Raw genomic sequence first — 22,848 nt, forward strand, 5'->3', positions numbered from 1 at the left:
AACCCTCTCTCTCTCTCTCTCTCTCTCTCACACACACATGCACACACACACGTGATTGACTATAGGATATACATAAGGTTATCCTTGAAAGCTGAGGACCCAATGCAAAGCGCACATTGGATTCATGTGATACAGATCGCCTAAATGTATCTCATTATAATGACTTAGTATCTCCTTATTATGACTTAGTATCTCATAATTATGACTCACATATCTCATAATAATGACTTACTATCTCATAGTTATGACTATCTAGCTCATAATAATGAATTACTATCTCATAATAACGACTTGCTATCTCATAATAATGACTTACTATCTCACAAATATGACTTGCATATCTCATAAAAATGACTCACATATCTCATAATTAGGACATACTATCTCATAATAATGACTTACTATCTTATAACTTGTAGTCAGATTTTCATTTTTTTTGGTGGCAGGAACGAGCTTCCATAGAGATCGGAGGAAAGATGTTTTCATTTTCTGCACTGCAAGCCCACTCATGGAAAATTAGCCTAATGTTTTAAGACTAGGCGTAATAGAGGTCTAATTACAAGGTATTCAAATAATAAAGCAGAATATAAAATATTGTTATTATTTTTAAATATATATTTTTTGAACATATTTTTTCAACTATATTGTGGGTTATGGATAGGCTACAATAAGTAGCAGATAAAGGGTTTGGTGGATTATTCATAATTTAAATATCTTTATTTAATTTAATTAACAGTCAAAAACAAAATATAGATATCACCTCTGATTCAAATGAATTTCACATAATTTCTGTTTTTAAACTCATTAACATTCCGAAAAAAAGAAACGCTCCAGCCCTGTTTCCATGGTAACAAAACTCTCCGCACAGTCAGACGTTTGTTTTGTCACTCCCTACAAGTTAGCTCGAAATCCATACTCGGGTTTTCTCCGCACTATTTTTGCCGGTGTCCAGATTTGCGAACGCAGTATACCTGGAAATGTAAGTAATGTTTTGCAATGATGCTTTAACATCACATTAACTTACAAGCTACCTACACTTACATCCATGCACTAAAACGAACACGTATAGCTAGCTGCTAACGCTAGTTGGCAACGCCTTATTGCTAAGCTAACGTCCTTACCGAGCTAGCAATTTGACCAGCAGTGTACGCAGGATGACAATGTACTGCGTTCTTTTTTCAACAGAAAGACAACAGTAGACATGAACACTGACACAGATCGCCGACAAAACGACCATGGCAAGTACAATTGGTCTTCAAATGTGCAAAACTGACTAACTAGCTAACGTAGCTAACTACCGTTAGCTGTGAAGGCCTAGCTAATATCTCTGATTCTGACTCTTGGCTAGCTAGCTAACGTTACACTTCTTATTCTAACAAGCCTCTAAGATGTAACGTTACCAGGTGAGGGTGCTAGTTAGTTGAAGTAGCTAACGTTAGCTAACGAACTAGCAACAACTTGAAGCAAGCCTTTATAATTGTGTGTGTGATTTTTTTTTTAGGCGTTGGCAATGGTGATGATGATTCAACAAAAGCTGCCCCGACCTCCCAGATTCCTGGACTGTCTGACGATGCTAACAATGGTCCTGAGGAGAGGACTAAAGGACGCCGTACGGGAGTTAATGAGTCCGATTCTGCGTATACTAAACTGGCTAAACAAGGAGGACAGAGGGGTAAAAACGGTATTCTGTTTGACCTAGAAATAGCAAAGATTATTATCTCCACTTTCATCTGTGGAAATGAAGTAAGTTATAGCTAGCTATCTGTCTAGCTCATAGACTGTAAAAAAGTGCAGCTAGGTAAAATGACACACCCATCCAGTTTGGAAGGATGGCCTAGCGAGACACTTTTTAAAAAATCGTTAACTAGCAAATAGCTAGTATTATAAACTGGGTGGTTCGGGCCCTGAATTCTGATTGGCTGACAGCCGTGGTCTATCAGACAAAACATTTATTTTTACTGCTCTAATTACGTTGGTAACCAATTTATAATAGCAATAAGGCAACTCAGGGGTTTGTGGTATATGGCCAATATACCACGGCTAAGGGCTGTATCCAGGCACTCCGCGTTGCATCGTGCTTAAGAACAGCCCTTAGCCATGGTATATTGGCCATATACCACACCCCCTTGTGCTTAACCAGGGGTTATTGCTTAGGTATACTAAAGGTTCCCAAACTTTTCCACTCAGGCCCCCCCTTTCAGCATAGGGGACCATCCCGCATTTCAGACAAGTTATAAATAGCTCCAAATCGAATCAAATTTCATTGGTAACATACACATGCTTACCAGATGTTATTGCGGGCATAGTGAAATGCTTATGCTTCTAGATCCAACAGTGCAGCAGTATCTAACAGGTAATATCTATCAATTCCACAACAAAACCTAATATCTAACGAATCCCACAAAACCTAATACACACAATCTAGTAAAGGAATGGGGTAAGAATATATAAGTATAAAATATATGGATGAGCAGTGATAGAGCGGCTAAGATGCAGTAGATAGTAAAGGTCCCTAAGGTTTGCAATGACTGACATGACAAGAGGAAAACTGATGATGCGCTACCCAATTACAAAGTTGCGGCTTGTGCCTTCTACTATTACAACTTTAAAGAGTAAGTTGAAAGCCGGACTGATTTCCTTTAAAATGTACAACATTGATAACCAAGTTCTTTTCATTCATTTACAGGTTTATTGTGGCACGAGGAGACCAATTTGGACACCAAACCTAATTCTGCATCATCTTACAAAGCTCCAAACTGGTTCTCTGGATCTCCAAAAGCTCCAGAGCAAGCAAGGTAAAGCCAAAAAGGCAAATTAAGATGAGAATAATGATGGTTACTCTGGAATTAAAAAGTAATCTATTTGTGAAGTTAGTTTATTAGTCATTTATGGTTACTTAGCCAGCCCAAGATGGATTGTGTGCATTGATCATCCAAATTTCAAATTTGTTTGAGGTTGTATCCTATTGTAAAACAGGGGTGTGTTCAGTTTGTTAAACGTTTTGCTACATTGCGTGGTGGTTTGGACTGAATGACACGTTTCCCCCAAACGGTGCGCACCGTTCTTCAACAGCCTTTGTATGTTTGCTCCCGTTTGGTGGGTGTGGTGGAGTGTGGGCTGATCAATATGGGCGTGGTTACCATTTGATATTGCAAAACTCATGCAGAGCACTGTATGCACACTCACCCTCGGGGCCACTGTTATCACAACATCCTTCAACTAGTCCTTCAGAACATCCGCCGTCTCTGACGTATCAAACATTGCACACTGTTGAGTCCTGCTGAATGCAGCCCAGTTATACAGGCTAAGGCTATTATTAGTATAATGGGTTATTTGACATTTGTAAATTTGTCTTTCTTCCAGCCCAACTGAGAGCTTTCAAAACTACATGTCAACTAATGCTCCCTTTGGGAGTGATAATAAGTCAACTTGGGAAAGGGACTTTGATGACAAAGAGAAGGTGAATGGAGAAATCCTTGCAATTTCACTTCTGATGATGCGCTACCCAGCAAATGTAACAATATTTCCCCGTTCATATATTGTGCTACTATAAATTGAGTTAATAGTTTATTCTGAGGTCTTCGAAGTCCAGTATGCAGACAGACCTGTTTAGATTATTTTGGACATTGACTTCCCTTTTGACAGCATTATATCACCTGCCTAGTATCATGAAAAGCTACATGTTTTTGGCTCAGTACAAATATTAGCTAACAATGGATAGAGTTCTCAGACTCAACACCTACCGTATCTAGTAAACTTATAACCAACCACTATACCACCATCTTTGGCTATGTCCCCATTTGTTGCTGAAATGTATTTGATTAGCATCAAATTGTCACTGGCGTTTACCAAATTTGAATTATTCTAGATTTATCAGATTCCTCTCTTGCAGTTGCAGTGATAGAGAAGAAAGTGACCTAGTATGTCCAATAGAAGCTGATGTTGCCAACTGAAATAGGGGGTTTCATCACGTGTTCAATCCATCTTTCACCTCGTGTTCAATCCTGACGTGATTCGAGATGACAAATGACTATTCAAGACACTTTTTGTTTTTGCTGTCAGATCTCTCCCAACAGCCAGATGGAGAACTTGTCCTTAGCATCAGGAAAGAATGAAGATGCAGCAGGCAATTTCAAGAAAACGTGAGTGACCCCATTGAAATATTTACACCATATATCCACAAGATGGCAATGTTATACTTTTTCATTCACAGCACAGCAGAGTGCAGCTCCAGACAGCTTGGGCAACTTTACAATATGTAACTCTTTGTTATAGGCTCAAAGATTCAGTCATACATACATACATACATACATACATACATACATATATACTATATATATATATACTGTACAAAAATATAAATGCTACAATTTAAACGATTTTAATGAGTTACAGTTCATTTAAGGAAATCAGTCAATTGAAATAAATTCATTAGGCCCTAATCTATGGATTTCACATGACTGGGCAGGGGTGCAACCATGGGTGGGCCTGGGAGGGCATAGGCCTACCCACTGTGGAGCCAGGCTCAGCCAATCAGAATGAGTTTTCCCCCACAAAAGGACTTTATTACAGACAGAAATGCTCCTCAGTTTCATCAGCTGTCTGGGTGGCTGGTCTCAGATGATCCCGCAGTTGAAGAAACCGGATGTGGGGGTCCTGGGCTGGCGTGGTTACACGTGGTCTGTAGTTGTGAGGCCGGTTGGACGTACTGCCAAATTCTCTAAAATGACTTTGGAGGTGGCTTATGGTAGAGAAATTAACATTAAATTCTCTGGCAACAGCTATGGTGGACATTCCTGCAGTCAGCATGCCAATTGCACACTCCTTCAAAACTTGAGATGTGTGGCATTGTGTTGTTATGACAAAACTGCACATTTTAGAGTAGCCTTTTATTGTTCCCAGTAAAAAGGTGCACCTGTGTAATGATTATACTGTTTAATCAGCTTCTTGATATGCCACCTGTCTGGTGGAAGGATTATTTTGGCAAAGGAGAAATGTTCACAAACAGGGATGGTCTGCAAATTTGTGCACAAAATTTGAGAGAGAAAAGCTTTTTGTGTGTATGGAAAATGTATGTGATCTTTTATTTCAGCTCATGAAACATGGGACCAACACTATACATGTTTGCGTTTATATTTTTGTTCAGTATATTTACATTCAAATAGTTCATGTCAAATAGAAATGGAGGTCAAACACACATGACTTCAGTATGTAATTCCTATTGATTGTTAATGATATGGGATTCTTTGTACTGTAAGAATACAAATAATTATAAACTACTGTTTTGTAATGTGAAGGAAAAAAAACTGGTAACAGCATTTCTGTATTCACACAGGATGAACATAGTTTGTTTCTAACTTTGAAAAATGTAAGTCTCGTCTAAGCTGCTTATCGCCCCAAAATAGCCCCAAAATAATGTACTCAATTACTGCACACATTATGATAGAACTATGCAAACAAATGTTGGATTAGTTTTTCTTACATAAAATGGCTATAAATATACAAATAGTAAATCCATTTGATAATTATTTTTTTTAGATATGGAAACACTGTGTGACATCGGTAACTACAAAAATCATAAATGTTGGTTTCAATTATAAATTAGGTATTTGAATTATAATTATTGTTTTTGTTCATTCACTCTCTGAAATTGTTTTCTTGAAAAAATAATTCACTCTGGCCATATTTTTATTAATGATATTGTACATTTATTAAAGCAGTATTGTACTGTATTATCCATGCATATATAAAAACATTGTTTGGCCATATTTTATCTTTACAAAAAAATACGTTAAAATCATATGAATCATGCCAATATTACTTATTAAAAATGACAGAAAATGTCATTTTCACTGTCTTTTGCCTATGACTTCCAGGGCCCTCCCACTTGTTTCCATTTGGCAACAAATGCATTTGATCCGTTTCCAAAGAACAAATACTTGGAAAATTAGATTTAATGTTTATCACCCGAGATTGAGTTTCCATTTTATGATTGAAGGAGGTGTACACACACAGTTTTATGAGAACAATTTGTGGGGCATTTCAGTAGCAGCTAACGATTTCTGCCTTCGCGGCTAGTTCAAACTCTGACATTTCCGACTTGCTACCTAGGTGTAGTTCTACAAGTGCTGCGTTCAACCAGTCAGAAATGTCAGAGTTTCCTTATTCCCACTAGCATGTGATCGGGAGAGGAGTTGCATGTCATGTGACTTCACCAAAGGACATCATTGGCTAGTGTAAGCCCCCCCCCTATTTGTCAAGTTCAATGGTGTTTGTATTTCTTCATTCATGGAAGCAAGTGGATGAAGAGAAATGGTATGTTGCCACATGGCAACATTTTATGCATTAAATGTGAAAAGTAGATTGCAATGTGAAAAGTAGGGTCATTTACCAAGCACAACAGTTTATGAGTGTTAATTAAAGCTACACTCTTGGTGTATTTGTGTTTCAGCCCAGCAGCCCCGCTACCAATTGATGGGGCTGAAGAAATGTAACTATTTTAACATTTACAGACCGCTTTGGATGCAATTCAATGGTATCATCGATATAGTTTTTAAAATGTTTGAAGCCATATATTGTTAACAAAGGCATTTGTTTAAAAATAATATTCCATTTTGAGTTAATAAGAAGGGACCGTTTTACTCACAAGCTCATGAGGCAAGTTATGTTTATACAATTTTCTTTTGACATTATTCAAGAATCAATAGGTATTGGCCTCATATCATTCATTTTGGTGACCAAAATCGGGTGCAAATATCCCAGATTGCGCCTTTGTCTCTCCCAGAAACTTGCAGATTCAATGTGCTGACAATATTTGTTGTGGTAGTCTTGAACCTGGCCTCCCTAGTTCTCATACAATATTGCACTGCCCAAAACTCCTGCCCCACACTTTTTTAGAACGCATAAGGCCGATGTGATGTGGCCAAGGAATAGAATTAGTTAAAGGCCCCGTCTTTCTATCTGTCCCATTATGGCGTCTGTAACAGCACGGGCAGCGCCATTGAGGCCATCTCCATTTTGAAGTAGTCAGTTCTTTTGTGTTTGAAAAAGCACAGAGCTAATAATGGTGATTTACCACCACCTGCAGTGCTGGCGACCTGAACCAAATCTTGTCATTGTGGCACCAGATGGCGATGACATTTACAAACCATAGTTAAACCAACTTGAAGAAGTAGACAATAGTGATGCATGGGTCAGCTGTTTGTTCACCCGGACCCACCTGCAATTGCTAATAACCCATCCGCAACCGTCCGACTATATGTGTTAAAGTGAAAATCTGGGACCCTAACCCGTAAATAGGCTGATTAGAAAATGTGATGTACAGTCAGTGACGACGGAACGAGTTTTGGACGGGGTGCCGGATTTCTTTTTTTCAGCCTAATTTAGATATGTTTCTGCTTTTCAACTTGTCTATAATTGGATACATGCAGCTTTTCTTCTGTCATTACTGCCCTAGAAGATGAAATAAACCCTGAAATAATATCAGCAATGTGATTTATGACATCAATGTAACAAATCAATGAATTCAATCTGGTTGATGTCAGTAAAGTTCCCCTTTCATCTCTGCTTCTCTCGTGCAGCAGACTTTTAGGAACTGGAAGAAAATGCATAATAAAACATTTAAAAAGGATAGACTTTCCGTGCCAAATTTCCAAATGACATAATTTTGAAATTAAAAGCAGTGAAAACAACCCAACATGTTTCTGATAAGATTTACGTTTGTCTCGGATGCATATTTTATGTGGTTGGAATATTATCAGCTTTTATGACGCTGATAAAGATGGCACCTTTACAGATGGTCCCTAACCTTGCATTCATTATTTCAAGATGCTGAAAGAAAGAAATCATATTTCTCTACTCCTGTTCCAGAGTCCAAATGTACATTTGGTGTATCACTTTACTGCAATAAGTGCTAAATTCTGCAGGAGTTAATATTGTATTAGGCTAAGTGAGAGCTTATAGACCTACAGTCAGTTTTCAGTTAGGTTACAATTCCATTTAACTCATCTGGCTGCATTTCCCTTGAGGTGCCATATATGAAGTCCCCCTCTTTTGACTCTCGAATTTGTCTAACGCATCACAGTCATCACACATAACGTAGTCGGCACTGCTATAATCCTCTTTTACCACGTCACCAAATCTTTCCCAATCATTGTTTTTCTGGCCCTCCCTTCTTTATTTTCAACTCTCCATTTCGCAGCTTTTTCTTATTGAATTGAATTAAACTCCAACATTGTCCTTTTTGCCTCAGTAATTTTCTCCCAAGTTCCCAAAAGCATTCGCCGATTGGCATGTATGTGGCGGGCGTACAGTTAGGCGCTAAAGCTTACCCACTAATGGCAGATAAAAATAATGAAACAAAAACCTCAATGTAGCCTATAGACATGAATTGCAGAATAAATATATTTAAGGATTTCTAATGCATTGTTTTCTCTTTATTCAACTGCCACCTACCCGCCCTTCAGGGGACTGCGATTATGAATCACCGCCCTACGGATAAAACAAAGGGGACTACGGGTTATGAGTCACTAGTAGACAATGCTCTAAACATTGTCTGATCGCTCCCAGCCCATAGGAATCCCCACCCAGTTAACTACTTCAACATGGTGGAAGATCGTAATGGAAATGTCCATGTAAAAATGGGTCCTCTAACACTATGGGCCAATACCAGACTTGCCTGTCTGCAAATAATACTGATGAAAGAGTACAGATGTCCTCACAAACCGTTCAGCTCAGTTAGCTATATGAACCAATACATCAACAAACAGATCGCTAGCTTCAAATAGTGTGATGACATGACCTCCCCTGACTTTGTTTTTGCTACCAATGTGGTCTTTACTCTACAATGCAAGTCATTGTGCAAATGTTTTTTTTTTTTAACATTTGCCACCTGTCAGTGACCTGTGACATTGACCTGTCAAACATAGGCCTACAGAGATGTCCCTTTTAAGCGTACAGCGTTATGTCAGAGATGGCTACGTCTACACAGTCAATAAATGATTAGAACCATAATGAATAAAAGGACATTTTAAAATGTGAAGATATTGTTGACCCATTTTGTAGGGTACAGAAACATGTATTAGTTCAACTGTATCTCAGTTAGAGGTATGTGTTTTCATGGTCCAAATTCAGTGTTTGCTGTTAGTGTACTCCCCCCTCACCATATCAATATTACCATCAACTGACAGATTCTCCCACTTTTTTTTATGGTTGTTATGAACCCTCCGCTAGCTCTAAATGTTGAAGAGCTCAATGTTTTGTTTCCCGCATTTTATTTAGGCCCCATTTTGTCCCGCCGCTGTGTTTTAAATGCTTGCCTTTTGGTCTTGCAGATCTCAGAAATCTCAGAATTCGACCCCTGTCAACATGTCTACGCTCTTGAGCTTTGGCTATTTAGAGGACCAGAAAGGGGCACCAAATACGCATTCATCAAGTAAGTAGCCGTTCGTGACAGTGGATCGATGTTGGAACTTCAAGGTCATTTGAATTCAATTGGCAATTTGGCTCATTGCTCAGAAGCACATGTCCCATAGACTAACTAATAAAATATTGAATGTATATGAAGTCATATAGATTTATTTGACAAAAAATCATGTATAGATCTACATAATTGGACACCGAAGTAGAGTTGCAAAATTTCAATGGATGTTCCGTTCAGACAAGATGATATGCCTGTCGATAAATCAGTCGGGGAAATCCTGACTTGCATTGTGATCCGTGATCATGGGGTGGGACTGCAAATCAAAATGTGTGGGGGGGGGGAAACACCCACACAAACTAACTTGTGTGTATTCCTGCAGGTTCCAAGGAGTAGAAAGGAGCAAAGGCAGTGACGCACGACTGACTCCATAAATGTTCTCCTCCACAACGTTCCTTCACCAGGAAGTCAGAGTTAAGGCCCTCTTGTCATGCTACATGTTTATGCTTGTCCCAAGAAGTATACACAACTGCAAAACTTGATTCTGTTAGATTGCCCTCACGGACCCGCTCTGTTCTGTGCCTGAAGTTGCTAATGAACTGCATTTTCACTGTAACACTAATAACAGCTAATGTACTAGCCTGAGCTATGCTCTTGTTTGTCTGTTGTAGTTTGGGGAATGATAGTTTACTTTTTAAAAGGTGTCTATGGCTTAGAAGGGCTCCTCTAAAAATGCCTGCTGTTTTTGTCTTTTTTTTGTGCCTCGTTATGGTTGCTATAAAGATTTGTTTTAAAGAAAATAAATGTGTTGTGCATGGAAACATTGGATGTGTTCTCATTCTCTTTATGTGCTTAATGAAGCTCAATGAAGCACTCATTACCATTTCAAATGGTATGTAGACACGTATTTGTTGAAATGTGACTCGTAGCTAGATTGTTCCAGAGACCTGTGATCTCTGAATTTACTTACATAATTGTTCCTTCCTCTTTTCCACTGTCGTCATAGTAGAAATTGTGTTCTACCGACGTAATTGACACAGGATACTAAGTGAATATTCAATATCATCGGACATGTTTCTCCCCGTAATGATTAAACAAGTTGCATAAGTTAAATAAAAGGTTATATTTCAATATTTTTTTGAAACAAATGACTAGGATATGCGGCGTATCTAAAACAACTGGTTAAGGTAATATATTTTGATGATACACACACAGTCAAATATTTGTGCACGCTCAATTGGTTTGGAGCCTGAACGTCATGAGATGCTCGGGATTCGGTGACAATTACATAAGTCTAGCTCGTGTTTGAAAACTTGCCAGGACAGCGATTTTGTTTATGTAACATCATTCATCATGTTTTGAGAATGGTTGAATGCACTTGGCAATCAGAACATTGACTTGGCTTTTTACCATTTCACTCAATTTCAATTGCATGGCCCTTGTACAGTATTTTTCACCACCGAAGTAATGAATAGGTTTTAAAATATATATATATATATATATATAAATACTGTTTCGAGTCATGACTTTGGATCTGGGCCAAGAATTTGGAAAGTTTGTCTGTCAAAGTTAGCGTTTGTTTGAGATCACTTAACGTTTCAGTGGGAGAGACCAGACCAATGACTGGACCAGACAGTCACTACCCTTCCTTCCCCAACCAATCACGCCTGAGAGAAGTCACAGGTCAAAGTTATATCAGCCCAAGAGGCAGAGACAGGCAAAGAGTATTTGGGAACTGCTACACAGAACAACAGAGAATATTACCCTTTGAATTCAGAAGAACCTTTCTAAGCCTGAAAGGTATGTTTTGCACTTGTGGCTGTAGGTAATATTGTGGCTATAAATATTGCGTTTATAATATATTGTGTTATAATTCAATAGTTGATAGTAATTCTAAATGTTTTCTTCATATTTCTTTTAGTATACAGTGAACAACTATGTCACCTATTTTACTGAACGGTATAGGGACTGTCAATGACCATTCTGAATATATCGAGTGAGTATATGTATTTTACTTTGAGGTTTTATTATACTACTGGTTATTGTCCTGCACTATAGAACCTTCTGTTATGCAATTGTCATGTGCTCTCTCTCATATCAATGTTATTACAGACCCGAGGTCCCTTTCAAGAACCCCCAGATCCATGTTAAGAACCCCCACTTGGACACAATGGAAGAGGACATTCTCTATCACTTCAACCTGGGGACCAAGACCCATAACCTACCTGAAATGTTTGGAGACATCAAGGTTTGTGAAAGTTACCCAGACAAAATAAGTGCAATACCTGATTTATGAAAGCTAGTCTCATAGACGGAGGAATACAACGGCCTTTCTATCTCCCCCATGAAGTTTGTGTGCGTCGGCGGCAGTGCCAATCGGATGAAGTCCTTTGCCCAGTTCATTCACCAGGAGCTGGCCTTGCCCGGAAACATGCATGACGTCACAGATATCTGTGAGGGAACCGACCGCTACTCCATGTACAAAGTGGGACCTGTACTTTCTATCAGTGTAAGTATTGCACGATGGATACATCTCCCTCACACGAGACGATGATCTGACTTGACTTTCGATAGCCTGTATAAGACTTTACAACTTGGTGAAGATTCTTTATGTAAGCCAGTGACTAAAGTGAAGATTCTTTATGCAAGCCAGTGACTGACACCTGAAATGGTGTTCTATTATTATCAGATGTTTATCCAGTTTGGTGTGTTGCTGTATCATCTAATAATAATGTATTGGATTTATATAACGCTTTTCCACCTCGATGCTCAAAGCGCTTTACAATAGTAAGGGGGGAAGCTCACCTCTACCACCACCGTTGTATGATACATATCTGGGTGATGCACAGCAGTCATTTTTTTGTGCCAGAATGGAATTGAAAGTCTATTCCACGTTGGTTCAAAGGAATTTCATTGAAATGACGTGGAAACAACGGTAAAGATTGTTAACCTCACCCCACTGTTTCTGCAGCATGGTATGGGCATCCCTTCCATCTCCATTATGCTCCATGAGCTCATTAAGCTGCTGCATCATGCCCGCTGCATCGACTTCATCCTCTTCCGCATTGGCACCTCCGGTGGAGTCGGTAAGAGCATACCGAGCATTCCGTTCTTCTTTCAAACGTTGATACACATTTAATACGTGTTTATCTAGTTGAGTGCCACAGCTCTCTAAATCATGTCACCATTACAGGTCTGGCACCAGGAACAGTAGTGGTCACAGACAAGGCGGTGGACTGCTTCTTCCGTGCCCAGTTTGAGCAGGTGGTTCTAGGTAAGGTGATCACCAGGAGCACTGAGCTCGACGTGGGCGTCTCCAAGGAGCTGCTGCAGTGCTCCTCCGAGTTAGACGACGTGCCCACCATCATCGGCAACACCATGTGCACCAGTGACTTCTATGAAGGTAAACACGTCACGTAACTCACCTCTGTACACTCTGCTACACAAAAGCCCTAAGTTAAAGCTACAGTCTGCAAGTTTTGTTGTATTTTGAATCGCAGACTGCCTCTTTAATTTAGGATGTACATTCCCAATGTTGCCTACTAGCCTTCTGGTCTAACCAAGTCTGTTTTCTGTTGTGGTCCACCAGGTCAGGGTCGGCTGGATGGAGCTCTCTGCTCCTTCTCCACTGAGGACAAGCTGGAGTACCTGAGGAAAGCCTATAACACGGGAGTCAGGAATATTGAGATGGAGTCCACCGTCTTTGCAGCCATGTGTCGTGCCTGTGGCATCAAAGGTATTATTCCAGATAAATTACAGTCCCACTGTCTCCAATGCCACTAACTTTGACAGAGAGAACCTGTAATCAAAAAGGTTTTTGTTTTTACACTTTTGAATATTTTAATTTACATTGTTTTGATATTTCTAACAGATTTCACTTTTTTTTGCTCCGCAGCTGCAGTCGTATGTGTGACTTTGTTGAACCGTTTTGATGGGGACCAGATCGCCACCCCTCATGATGTGCTGGTGGAGTACCAACAGAGACCTCAGGTTCTGGTGGCCCACTTCATCAAGAAGCGCCTGGGCCTCGTCGTCTAAGCTCCCTCCGATCACCTCTGCTGCCCGTGGAGTGTATATAGCTACAGTCCCAACTGATATGTGGATATATGTATATAGACAAGTTGATATGTGATCAGACATTATTTAAAAAGAGTTCTAAGAGTACATGAAGATGCATTTTGCAGATTTGTTTAAACAAAGCTCAAAGAGTGGATTCTTATGCAATTGTGTGGTATTTGTGTATATTTGTATGGTATTATGTATTGTGTGACTTTGAGTACTTTGACTGTGTAGATGAAATCGTTTTTCTGTGTTACTACTGGATGACATTAAGTCCTGTGACTTAAAAAAAAAATGAATCAAATATTTAAAGAAAGAAGCACTCTGACTGTAATTGAATCAAATGACTCATGCAGGAGTTAGCCACTGGTGTAGCTGGGATATATTTCGAAATGGAAATACATCTGACTTCATTGTACCTGACATTTTAAAATCCGGAATAAATTCATTTCAGGCCTGGCTGATATGGGTCCACATCCTCTTATTCCGCATGGATTAGTAAGAAATGACCTACTTCGAAATGGAGATGAGACACTACAGAATTGCAGCCTAAACCAGAAAATAGTTTGAACTTTGCCCTGACGCGTAGTACAATCAGCATATTGTCACAATATCCATGGATGTTACATAGTCAAATGAGCAAATATATACAGCTAAACACACATGAAAGGTTTGTCATGATGACAGGCAAGTTGAATCTAAAGTCACAGTGGCATGAGCACAGAAATTCTGTGTTCAATGAAGTATCAGATGTTGATGAATAGCAGAGGGAGGCATAGGAGGAGTACTGCAAGGAATATGTTCAAAGTTGAGGCAACATTGTCAATTCAGACTATCACAGAAATAGCCCAAAGAAGAAATACTGACAACTCTGTGGACAAATATCACTTATCTATATTACCTGTACCTGCAGCCAGGTTTCCAAGTTGTGTAAAAAGCTATTTAACTTCATATCAATGCAAATATGCTCTCTCACTGGCCTGGGAAAATGCTATTTATATTGTGACTTATTCTGGACAACTGGTTAGCGGTTTTGATTGAATAGGGCTAAACACTCTTTGTGGAAGACTTGAATCGTGTGGAGTCAGTGTCCCGTCGAGGTGGTCTGGGTGGCTGGACTACAGAGAGAACCTCCTTGGCATACAGTGTGTTGTGGAGTCCTTCTACCCGGAGGGCCTGTTCAACCCTTACTCTTCGATTAGACCCAATATGGAAAGCAACAAAGGGAATAGAGTAGTAATAGGGCTCTGGTCAAAAGAAGTGCAGTACATTGGAAATACGGTGCCATTTGGGACGCACATATTGTAAGGTCCAAAAGGCATACAAAAAATATGAGGACGATACTGTTGCACCCTTGTCCGTCATAAATTTTTTTTAAAAAAAGGTATTCTAGTCAAACATGTCTGTGTTTTCCTCACATTCCTCAAACCAAGGTCAGTTAGTTGTTGATCACAAGTTTCAATTGGAGGAGAGGATCTTGACAGTCACTGGTCTGATTACACAATAGACTGCAGGTAAACCAGTGTGCTCTCCTGCACAGTGGAGTCATGACACAATGTACCAGACAGACGGACTGTATGTTGATTCACCCACCGGCCTTGATAGGAAGCCGCTTGAACGTCTGACTGCACGAGGGTAAGGTTTGGTTTAGCCAGGTCAAACATTGTTGGGAATGATTTTCTGGATTTTATGTCAGTGAGTGAGACAGAAAAGCAGTAAACACAAAATAGTACATTGACACATGTTAACAAACTTTGGAACTAGTGGAGAAAACCAAACACTTAAAGCAATGACCCGCATCCGGCCCACGACGGGGTCTGATCCGGCCTGTGGCAGTTTTGAGCAAAAAAATGTAATAATACAAAATGTTTAAAGGCCTAGTGGAGTCAAAAATGTGATTTTCTGTGTTTTATATCAACTGAATGTACAAAAAATTAGGAACACCTTCCTAATATTGAGTTGCACCTCCTTTTGCCCCCAGAACAGCTTCAATTCATTGGGGCATGGACTCTACAGGGTGTCGAAAGCGTTCCACATTGATGCTGGCCCATGTTGACTCCAATGCTTCCCACAGTTGTGTCAAGTTGGCTGGATGTCCTTTGGGTGGTGGACCATTCTTGATACACACGGGAAACTGTTAAACATGAAAATGAAAAACCGAGCAGAGCTGCAGTTCTTGACACACTCAAACCTGTGTGCCTGGCATCTAATATCATACCCGGTTCAAAGGCACTTTTGCCTTGCCCATTCACCCTCTGAATGGCACGCATCCACAATCCATGTCTCAATTGTCTCAGGGCTCTTCTCCCCTTCATCTACACTGATTAAAGTGGATTTAACAAGTGTAGTCAATAAGGAATCATAGCTTTCACCTGGATTCACCTGGTCAGTAGGTGTTCCTAATGTTTTGTACACTAAGTGTATATTTCCACACTATGAGGTTGGAATAATACTGTGAAATTGTGAAAATTATGATAATGCCCTTTTAGTGTATGAGCAGTTTGAAAAGACCGCCTGAAATTTCAGCGTGTTTTAGTGCGAGAGAGTTTTGGTCTTCCATGGTGACAAAAAGAGAGTTAGCAAAATTCTAGATTGAGAAATTGCTCTTTGCTATGAATCCATTTTTGAAACATATTTTTGACAATTTTAATTGAAAACAATCACAGGAAGGGGGGACTCCATAATTTAGAATAACTACAACCAAATCGAAACTGTGTAGAATGTCACACGTCTAACTGCCAGAGAGGGGGAGCTGTTGCTGCTGATTACACACACCTGTCACCATCATTACGCTCCGCTGCGCAATATTGGACTCACCTGGACTCCATTACCTTGTTGATTACCCCTCTTTATCTGTCTGCTCCTCACGTTATTCCCTGTGTCAGCGTAGATGTCGTTATTTTTCCCCTGCCCAGACGCTGTTCCTGTCCTGTTTCATGTCCGTTGTTCATTAAATGCTATCCCTGTACCTGCTTCCTGTCTCCAGCGTCTACCCTCACATGGAAGGATAATGGACCTACATTCGTACAGTTTCTTCACTGTGTCCAGCTCGCTAATAAAAACCTAAAGATGGATTGAGAACTATGTATTAAAAAAAAAAGGCCTCTGTATCTCCCATCATCCTCTCTGGGTCTGGCTCTGCCTTTACTCCCACCTTGACTGTGTGGAGGGTGGGAAAAACACTTAAAAAAACCCATGTGATGTTTGCCTAGTAATTTCCTTGTATTTCTCCATCCCACCAGTAAGTGGCAGTGATGCCTCAAAACCAACATGAAACAGTGGGTCAAAACCCTCCACAAATCTTCCCCGGCATAGCATTTTACATGGCAGATCCAATCAGGGCAGCTAATGGGAATAAGTGCTGATAAGCGACGTACCTAATTTCTCAGGGCCTCCAGATGATCTCCCGCGCCTCTCTCTGCTCCTTGCGCTGCAGCAGCACCTCCTCGCACTAAACCCTTAGGGCAGAAGGGATAGAGAGCAGGAAGGGAGAGAAGTGGCCAAGGACATCAGCCTCAGCCCAGAAACCACCTATCTGTGGTGGCACAGCGGCCCTGCAGGCTGAGAGAGCTTTACAAGCTGCCAGAGAACTGCTCCTCACAGTCACAGCTATCTTATCTCCCCTCAGTCCCCATGTCCTCAGTCCTCCTCACCCTGTCCTGACTAACTCAACGTCTCTCTCTTTCTCCTAGCACGGTTTAAATGCCAGGGAATTGAAAGGAGGATAGAATTTTAGCAGGACCGTGGCTAAAGAGGAGACTGTACCGAACAGAAGAGAAAACACTATATCGAATCATACCAGTGGTTCGTGAAATGCATGGGATATTTCCGCAAATGGTCATGGACTTGTATATACATGTTCATAAATGAGTCATTGTTAAACATAAACAAAGAATAACATAGAACATCATCCAAAGCCATGGAGTGAACTGTCGAGATCTCTCCTTTAGCGTCCTTGAGGCTAAGCTGCTGCTGCTGCAGTCAGGGCCCTTGATGCACGCTTACCTTTCCTTATCGCCCTTAGCTTGCTCTGCCATGAGTCTCCTCAGCTCTGTTAGTCTCTGCTGACCTCTACTCTCCAACTACTCTCTCTTCCTCTGTTTCTTTGCGTAATACAGGTTCACCTAAGATACAGAGGAACAAACATTCCCAACACAAAGCAACTCAGAAGTTTACAATGCCCGCAGCGAGTCAACACGAGGGAAACACTATTGATTGTGACACTGCGAAATCAGATAAGAGTAAATCAAATGAATGAGATAATATTTCATTGTCTGCAAGATGATTGTGGAGAAGTATATGTAATCCATTTCAGCCTAAACGACATCATTAATCAGAGATTCTCCCAGCTGTTCCGTGCTATCGTAGCAAGCCCCACAGGAGGGGCGCAATCAAACAGGACCGGCTCCCCTACACACCCTGGGGGGATGCCAGGGGCTATGCGGGTCAGGGACCACACACACTCCAACACACACGCACACACAAACACACACAAAAACACACACGCTGACTCTCACACACACCATTTTACCTCCTTCAGCTGAATATACAATGAATCAAGCTAATGAAAATCCTCATGACCCACGCCTCGCCTAACAAACATAGATAGGTCGTTTCCTCCTGACAACATTATAATCCATGGAGTGAAAAACATTCATATGAACCTGGGCCACACTAACATTGAATGGATACTAAACTGTTATTATAGACCGTCAGAGAATCTGAGGAGCACAGAGCAAGTTCAAACATAGTACGTCTGGGGACAATGCAATATGCTGGAGAGGGTTGGTTGTAAAGGGTCTTGACTTTCTCTTTCTGCAGTGACCTCATGGCCAAGTCTCCTGCTCCCTTCTCAGTCTGTCCTCCTCTTCCTCCTGCTGCCTGGCAACAATGACTGCCTCCAATCTGGCAACCTCCTCCTGATAGACACGCCATTGCTGCAGCTGGACACACGCACGCATGGACACTCACGCAAAAGAACAAGCACGAGCACGAGCACGCGCCACACACACACACACACACACACACGCACGCACGCGCGCACGCACACGCACACGCACACACACACACTCAAAAGAATAAGCACACACACACACTAATAAACACAGAGGCCCGTAGGTTAGTGCCGATACGTGATTTGCCTCTCTTGACCAAATCACGTTTCCAGATGCCCAGCTGGGTAACAGCCCCAGAGTCTGGTGACGAATGAAAAAGAAAGAGAGGTGTTGAAACAGCACCCCACGGCACATCTGTGTTAGAATACTTCAGGACAGTACAGAGACCCAGAAAATCCTGCTCCCACACTGTCCCTTTTCCCTAATGCACAGGTAACTGCCAAAATAAAGGAAACACCAACATAAAGTGTCTTAATAAGGCATTGGGCCACCAGAACAGTTTCAATGCACCTTGGCATAGATTCTACAAGTGTCTGGAAATCTACTGGAGGGATGTGACATCATTCTTCCACAAGAAATTCCATCATTTGGTGTTTTGTTGATGGTGGTGGACGCTGTCTCAGGCGCCACTCCAGAATCTCCCATAAGTGTTCAATTGGGTTGAAATCTGGTGACAGATAGGGGCATTGTCATCCTAGAAGAGACCACTCCCATCAGGATAGAAGTGATTCACAATATGAAGGTGATCACTCAGAATGCCTGTGTATTTATTGGTGTTTACCTTGCCCTCGATGGGGCCATAACAGAGCTGCCAGAACCCTCATTTACTCAAGTGTTTCCTTTATTTTGGCAGTTACCTGTAGCTCTTTATGCCCTTCCCTGCACAACACTTATTTCATCAACGACATACTGCCAAGAACCGTGGTCTCACAGCGACACACACACAACACATACAGTACCACCCACCCAATCAGACCTGTGAAAAAACACACACTCTACATGTGCAATCAGTCTCTGTGAAAGTGTGAGTACACACGCATGGGCACGCATGCGCGCACACACACACAAGCACACATACACGCACACACAAACACAGTTGTTGAGGAGTGAGTGACAGGTTGGTTATGCATCAGGGTCCCTGTGGCAAGATGGGCAGTGAAGTGTTGCATTCCAAACAGGCAGACAGATTTACAGATTCATCAACACAGAGCTTAGGAATCCCCCAAAGAGAGCCAAGCATTAACACAGTCTATCACACATTAGCACCAGTAATATCATCAAATCAATCAGCCTGCCTGCCTGAGATGAACCAACAACTGGCTGCTGTCTGTCTGTTTGGGGAAAGCTTCAAGGAAAGGCCCTACCCTGACTTAATCAAATGACATTGAGGTCTCAAATGGCACCCTATTCCATATAGGGCACTACATTTGAGCACTGCACTATATGGAATAGTGCATTATGAGAATAGGGTGCCATTTGGGACGCTGACTTAGTGTTGGAAATATACGGAGTTTCGTGTTCACATTAAGGCTCCCCAGACTGGCCGTAGATCAGAGCTGTGGGAGGTTGTCTCAGGCTTCAATCTGTCAGTATAGTGTCTAGTCATCCTTGTTGTGGTGAGAGAGACAGAGAGAGAGAGAGAGGTATGTATCAGATGCTCAACATGCTCGGCTCTGACTACAGGGGAACAATAAAGAAATTCAGTGGAACTGGCTTCGAGGTCCAGAGTTGAGTTTGAGGGATGTACATGATCAAATACAAATCTTAAAATCAACTATTAACCACTGGATTCTCCAATTACAATGAATGAACTACAGGACAAAATACAAACCCTCCAACCCAAAAAGGCCTGTGGTGTTGATGTCCCAGACCTGCTACCTGTCCCAAATCTGCTGTTTTCAACTCTCTAGAGACAGCAGGAGCGGTAGAGATACTCTGAATGATTGGCCATGAAAAGCCAACTGACATTTACTCCTGAGGTGCTGACCTGTTGAACCCTCGACAACCACTGTGATTATTATTATTTGACCCTGCTGGTCATCTATGAACATTTGAACATCTTGGCCATGTTCTGTTATAATCTCCACCCGGCACAGCCAGAAGAGGACTGGCCACCCCTCATAGCCTGGGTCCTCTCTAGGTTACTTCCTAGGTTTTGGCCTATCTAGGGAGTTTTTCCTAGCCACCGTGCTTCTACACCTGCATTGCTTGCTGTTTGGGGTTTTAGGCTGGGTTTCTGTACAGCACTTTGAGATATCAGCTGATGTAAGAAGGGCTTTATAAATAAATTTGATTTGATTTGTTGATGGTATCCTAAATGAAATGATAAAATTTACAGACCACAAATTCCAATTGGCTACACTTAAACCTTTTAACATCATCCTCAGCTCTGGCATCTTCCCCAATATGTGGAACCAAGGACTAATCACCCCAATCCACAAAAGTGGAGACAAATTTGACCCTAATAACTCCGTGGGATATGCATCAACAGCAAACTTGGGAAAATACGCTGCATTACCATTAACAGCAGACTCATACATTTCCTCAGTGATGGCAATGTACTGAGCAAATGTCAAATTGGCTTTATACCAAAGTACCATACGACAGACCACGTTTTCACCCTGCACACATCAATTGACACACAAACAAAACAAAACAAAGGGAAAGTCTTCTCCATACTTTAATTGATTTCAAAAAAAGCTTTTGTCACAATTTGGCATGAGGGTCTGTTATACAAATTGATGGAAAGCAGTGTTGGGGGGAAATACATACGACATGATGAAATCCATGTACAAAAACAACAAGTGTGCGGTTCAAATTTCCACATGGCCGTGGGGTGAGACAGGGATGCAGCATGAGCCCCACCCTCTTCAACATATATATCAACGAATTGGTGAGGACACTAGAACAATCTGCAGCACCTGGCCTCACCCTACTAGAATCTTAAGTCAAATGTCTACTGTTTGCTGATGATCTGGTGCTTCTGTCCCCAACCAATGAGGGCCTACAGCAGCACCTAGATCTTCTGCACAAATTCAAATTCTCAGTGAGACAAAAATAATGGTGTTCCAAAAAAGATCCAGTTGCCAGTACCACAAATACAAATTCCATCTAGACACCATTGCCCTAGAGCACACAAAAAAACTATAGATACCTTGGCCTAAATATCAGCACCACAGGTAACTTCCACAAAGCTGTGAAAGATCTGAGAGACAAAGCAAGAAGGGGCTTCTATGCCATCAAAATGAACATAAAATTCTACATACCAATTAGGATCTGGCTAAAAATACTTCAATCAGTTATAGAACCCATTGCCCTTTATAGTTGTGAGGTCTTGGGTCCGCTCACCAACCAATAATTCACAAAATGGGAAAAACACCAAATTGAGACTCTGCATGCAGAATTCTGCAAAAATATCCTCTGCGTACAACATAAAACACCATGCATTCAGAGCAGAATTAGGCCGACACCCACAAACTATCCAAAATCCAGAAAAGAGCCGTTAAATTCTACAACCACCTAAAAAGAAGCGATTCCCAAACCGTTCAGACAAAGCCATCACCTACAGAGAGATTAACCTGGAGAAGAGTCCCCTAAGCAAGCTGGTCCTGGGGCTCTGTTCACAAACACAAACATAGCCTCAGGACAGCAACACAATTAGACCTAACCAAATCACGAGAAAAAAAAAAAGATAATTAGTTGACACATTGGAAAGAATTAACAAAAAAAACGAAGCAAACTAGAATGCTGTAACTAACACAAAATTAAGGAAAGCTTTGACTACAGTATGTACAGACTCAGTGAGCATAGCCTTGCTATTGAGAGAGGCCGCTGTAGGCAGACCTGGCTCTCAAGAGAAGACAGGCTATGTGCACACTGCCCACAAAATGAGGTGGAAACTGAGCTGCGCTTCCTAACCTCCTGCAAACTGTATGACCATTTAGAGACACATATCTATTGGGTGAAATATCACATTGTGCCATCACAGCAGCAAGATTTGTGACCTGTTGCCACAAGAAAAGGGTGACCAGTGAAGAACAAACACCATTAAACTATAACCCATATTTCTTTATTTTCCCTTTTGTGCTTGAACTATACAACACTGTATATAGCCATAATATGACATTTGAAATGTCTCTATTCCTTTGGAACTTTTGTGAGATTAATGTTTGCTGTGAATTTTTTATTGTTTATTTCACATTTATTTTTATTTAAAAAATTGTAGTTGAAATGTACCCCTTTTTCTCCCCAATTTCGTAGTATCCAATTGGTAGTTACAGTCTTGTCTCATCGCTGCAACTCCCGTACGGACTCAGGAGAGGCGAAGATCGAGAGCCATGCGTCCTCCAAAACACGACCCAACCAAGCCGCACTGCTTCTTGACACAACGCCCGCTTAACCCGGAAGCCAGCCGCACCAACGTGTGGAAGGAAACACCGTACTCCTGGCGACTGTGTCAGCGTGCACTACACCTGG

The 22,848-nt window shown here is 41.1% G+C and overlaps 2 protein-coding genes across 6 annotated transcripts; both read left to right on the forward strand.

Moving 5' to 3' along the window:
• Positions 1-822: 822 nt before the first annotated feature.
• cg057 (CG057 protein) lies at positions 823-10,241 on the forward strand. Of its 5 annotated transcripts, none has more exons than XM_014172928.2 (9): positions 823-979; positions 1,186-1,238; positions 1,502-1,681; positions 2,687-2,795; positions 3,364-3,460; positions 4,063-4,142; positions 6,452-6,490; positions 9,333-9,433; positions 9,801-10,239. In XM_014172928.2, the coding sequence occupies exons 2-9, from the start codon at positions 1,202-1,204 to the stop codon at positions 9,812-9,814; spliced, it is 657 nt and encodes a 218-aa protein (XP_014028403.1). In that variant the 5' UTR covers positions 823-979; positions 1,186-1,201; the 3' UTR covers positions 9,815-10,239.
• A 703-nt stretch (positions 10,242-10,944) lies between these two features.
• upp2 (uridine phosphorylase 2) lies at positions 10,945-13,936 on the forward strand. Its single transcript, XM_014173114.2, has 8 exons — positions 10,945-11,218; positions 11,340-11,414; positions 11,531-11,666; positions 11,769-11,927; positions 12,390-12,504; positions 12,612-12,821; positions 13,008-13,154; positions 13,314-13,936. Exons 2-8 carry the CDS (start codon positions 11,356-11,358, stop codon positions 13,454-13,456), a joined length of 969 nt encoding a protein of 322 aa, XP_014028589.1. The 5' UTR covers positions 10,945-11,218; positions 11,340-11,355; the 3' UTR covers positions 13,457-13,936.
• Positions 13,937-22,848: the final 8,912 nt, after the last annotated feature.

The sequence above is a fragment of the Salmo salar genome, chromosome ssa25 (genome assembly GCF_905237065.1).
Source record: "Salmo salar chromosome ssa25, Ssal_v3.1, whole genome shotgun sequence".
NCBI classification, from domain to species: Eukaryota; Metazoa; Chordata; class Actinopteri; order Salmoniformes; family Salmonidae; genus Salmo; species Salmo salar.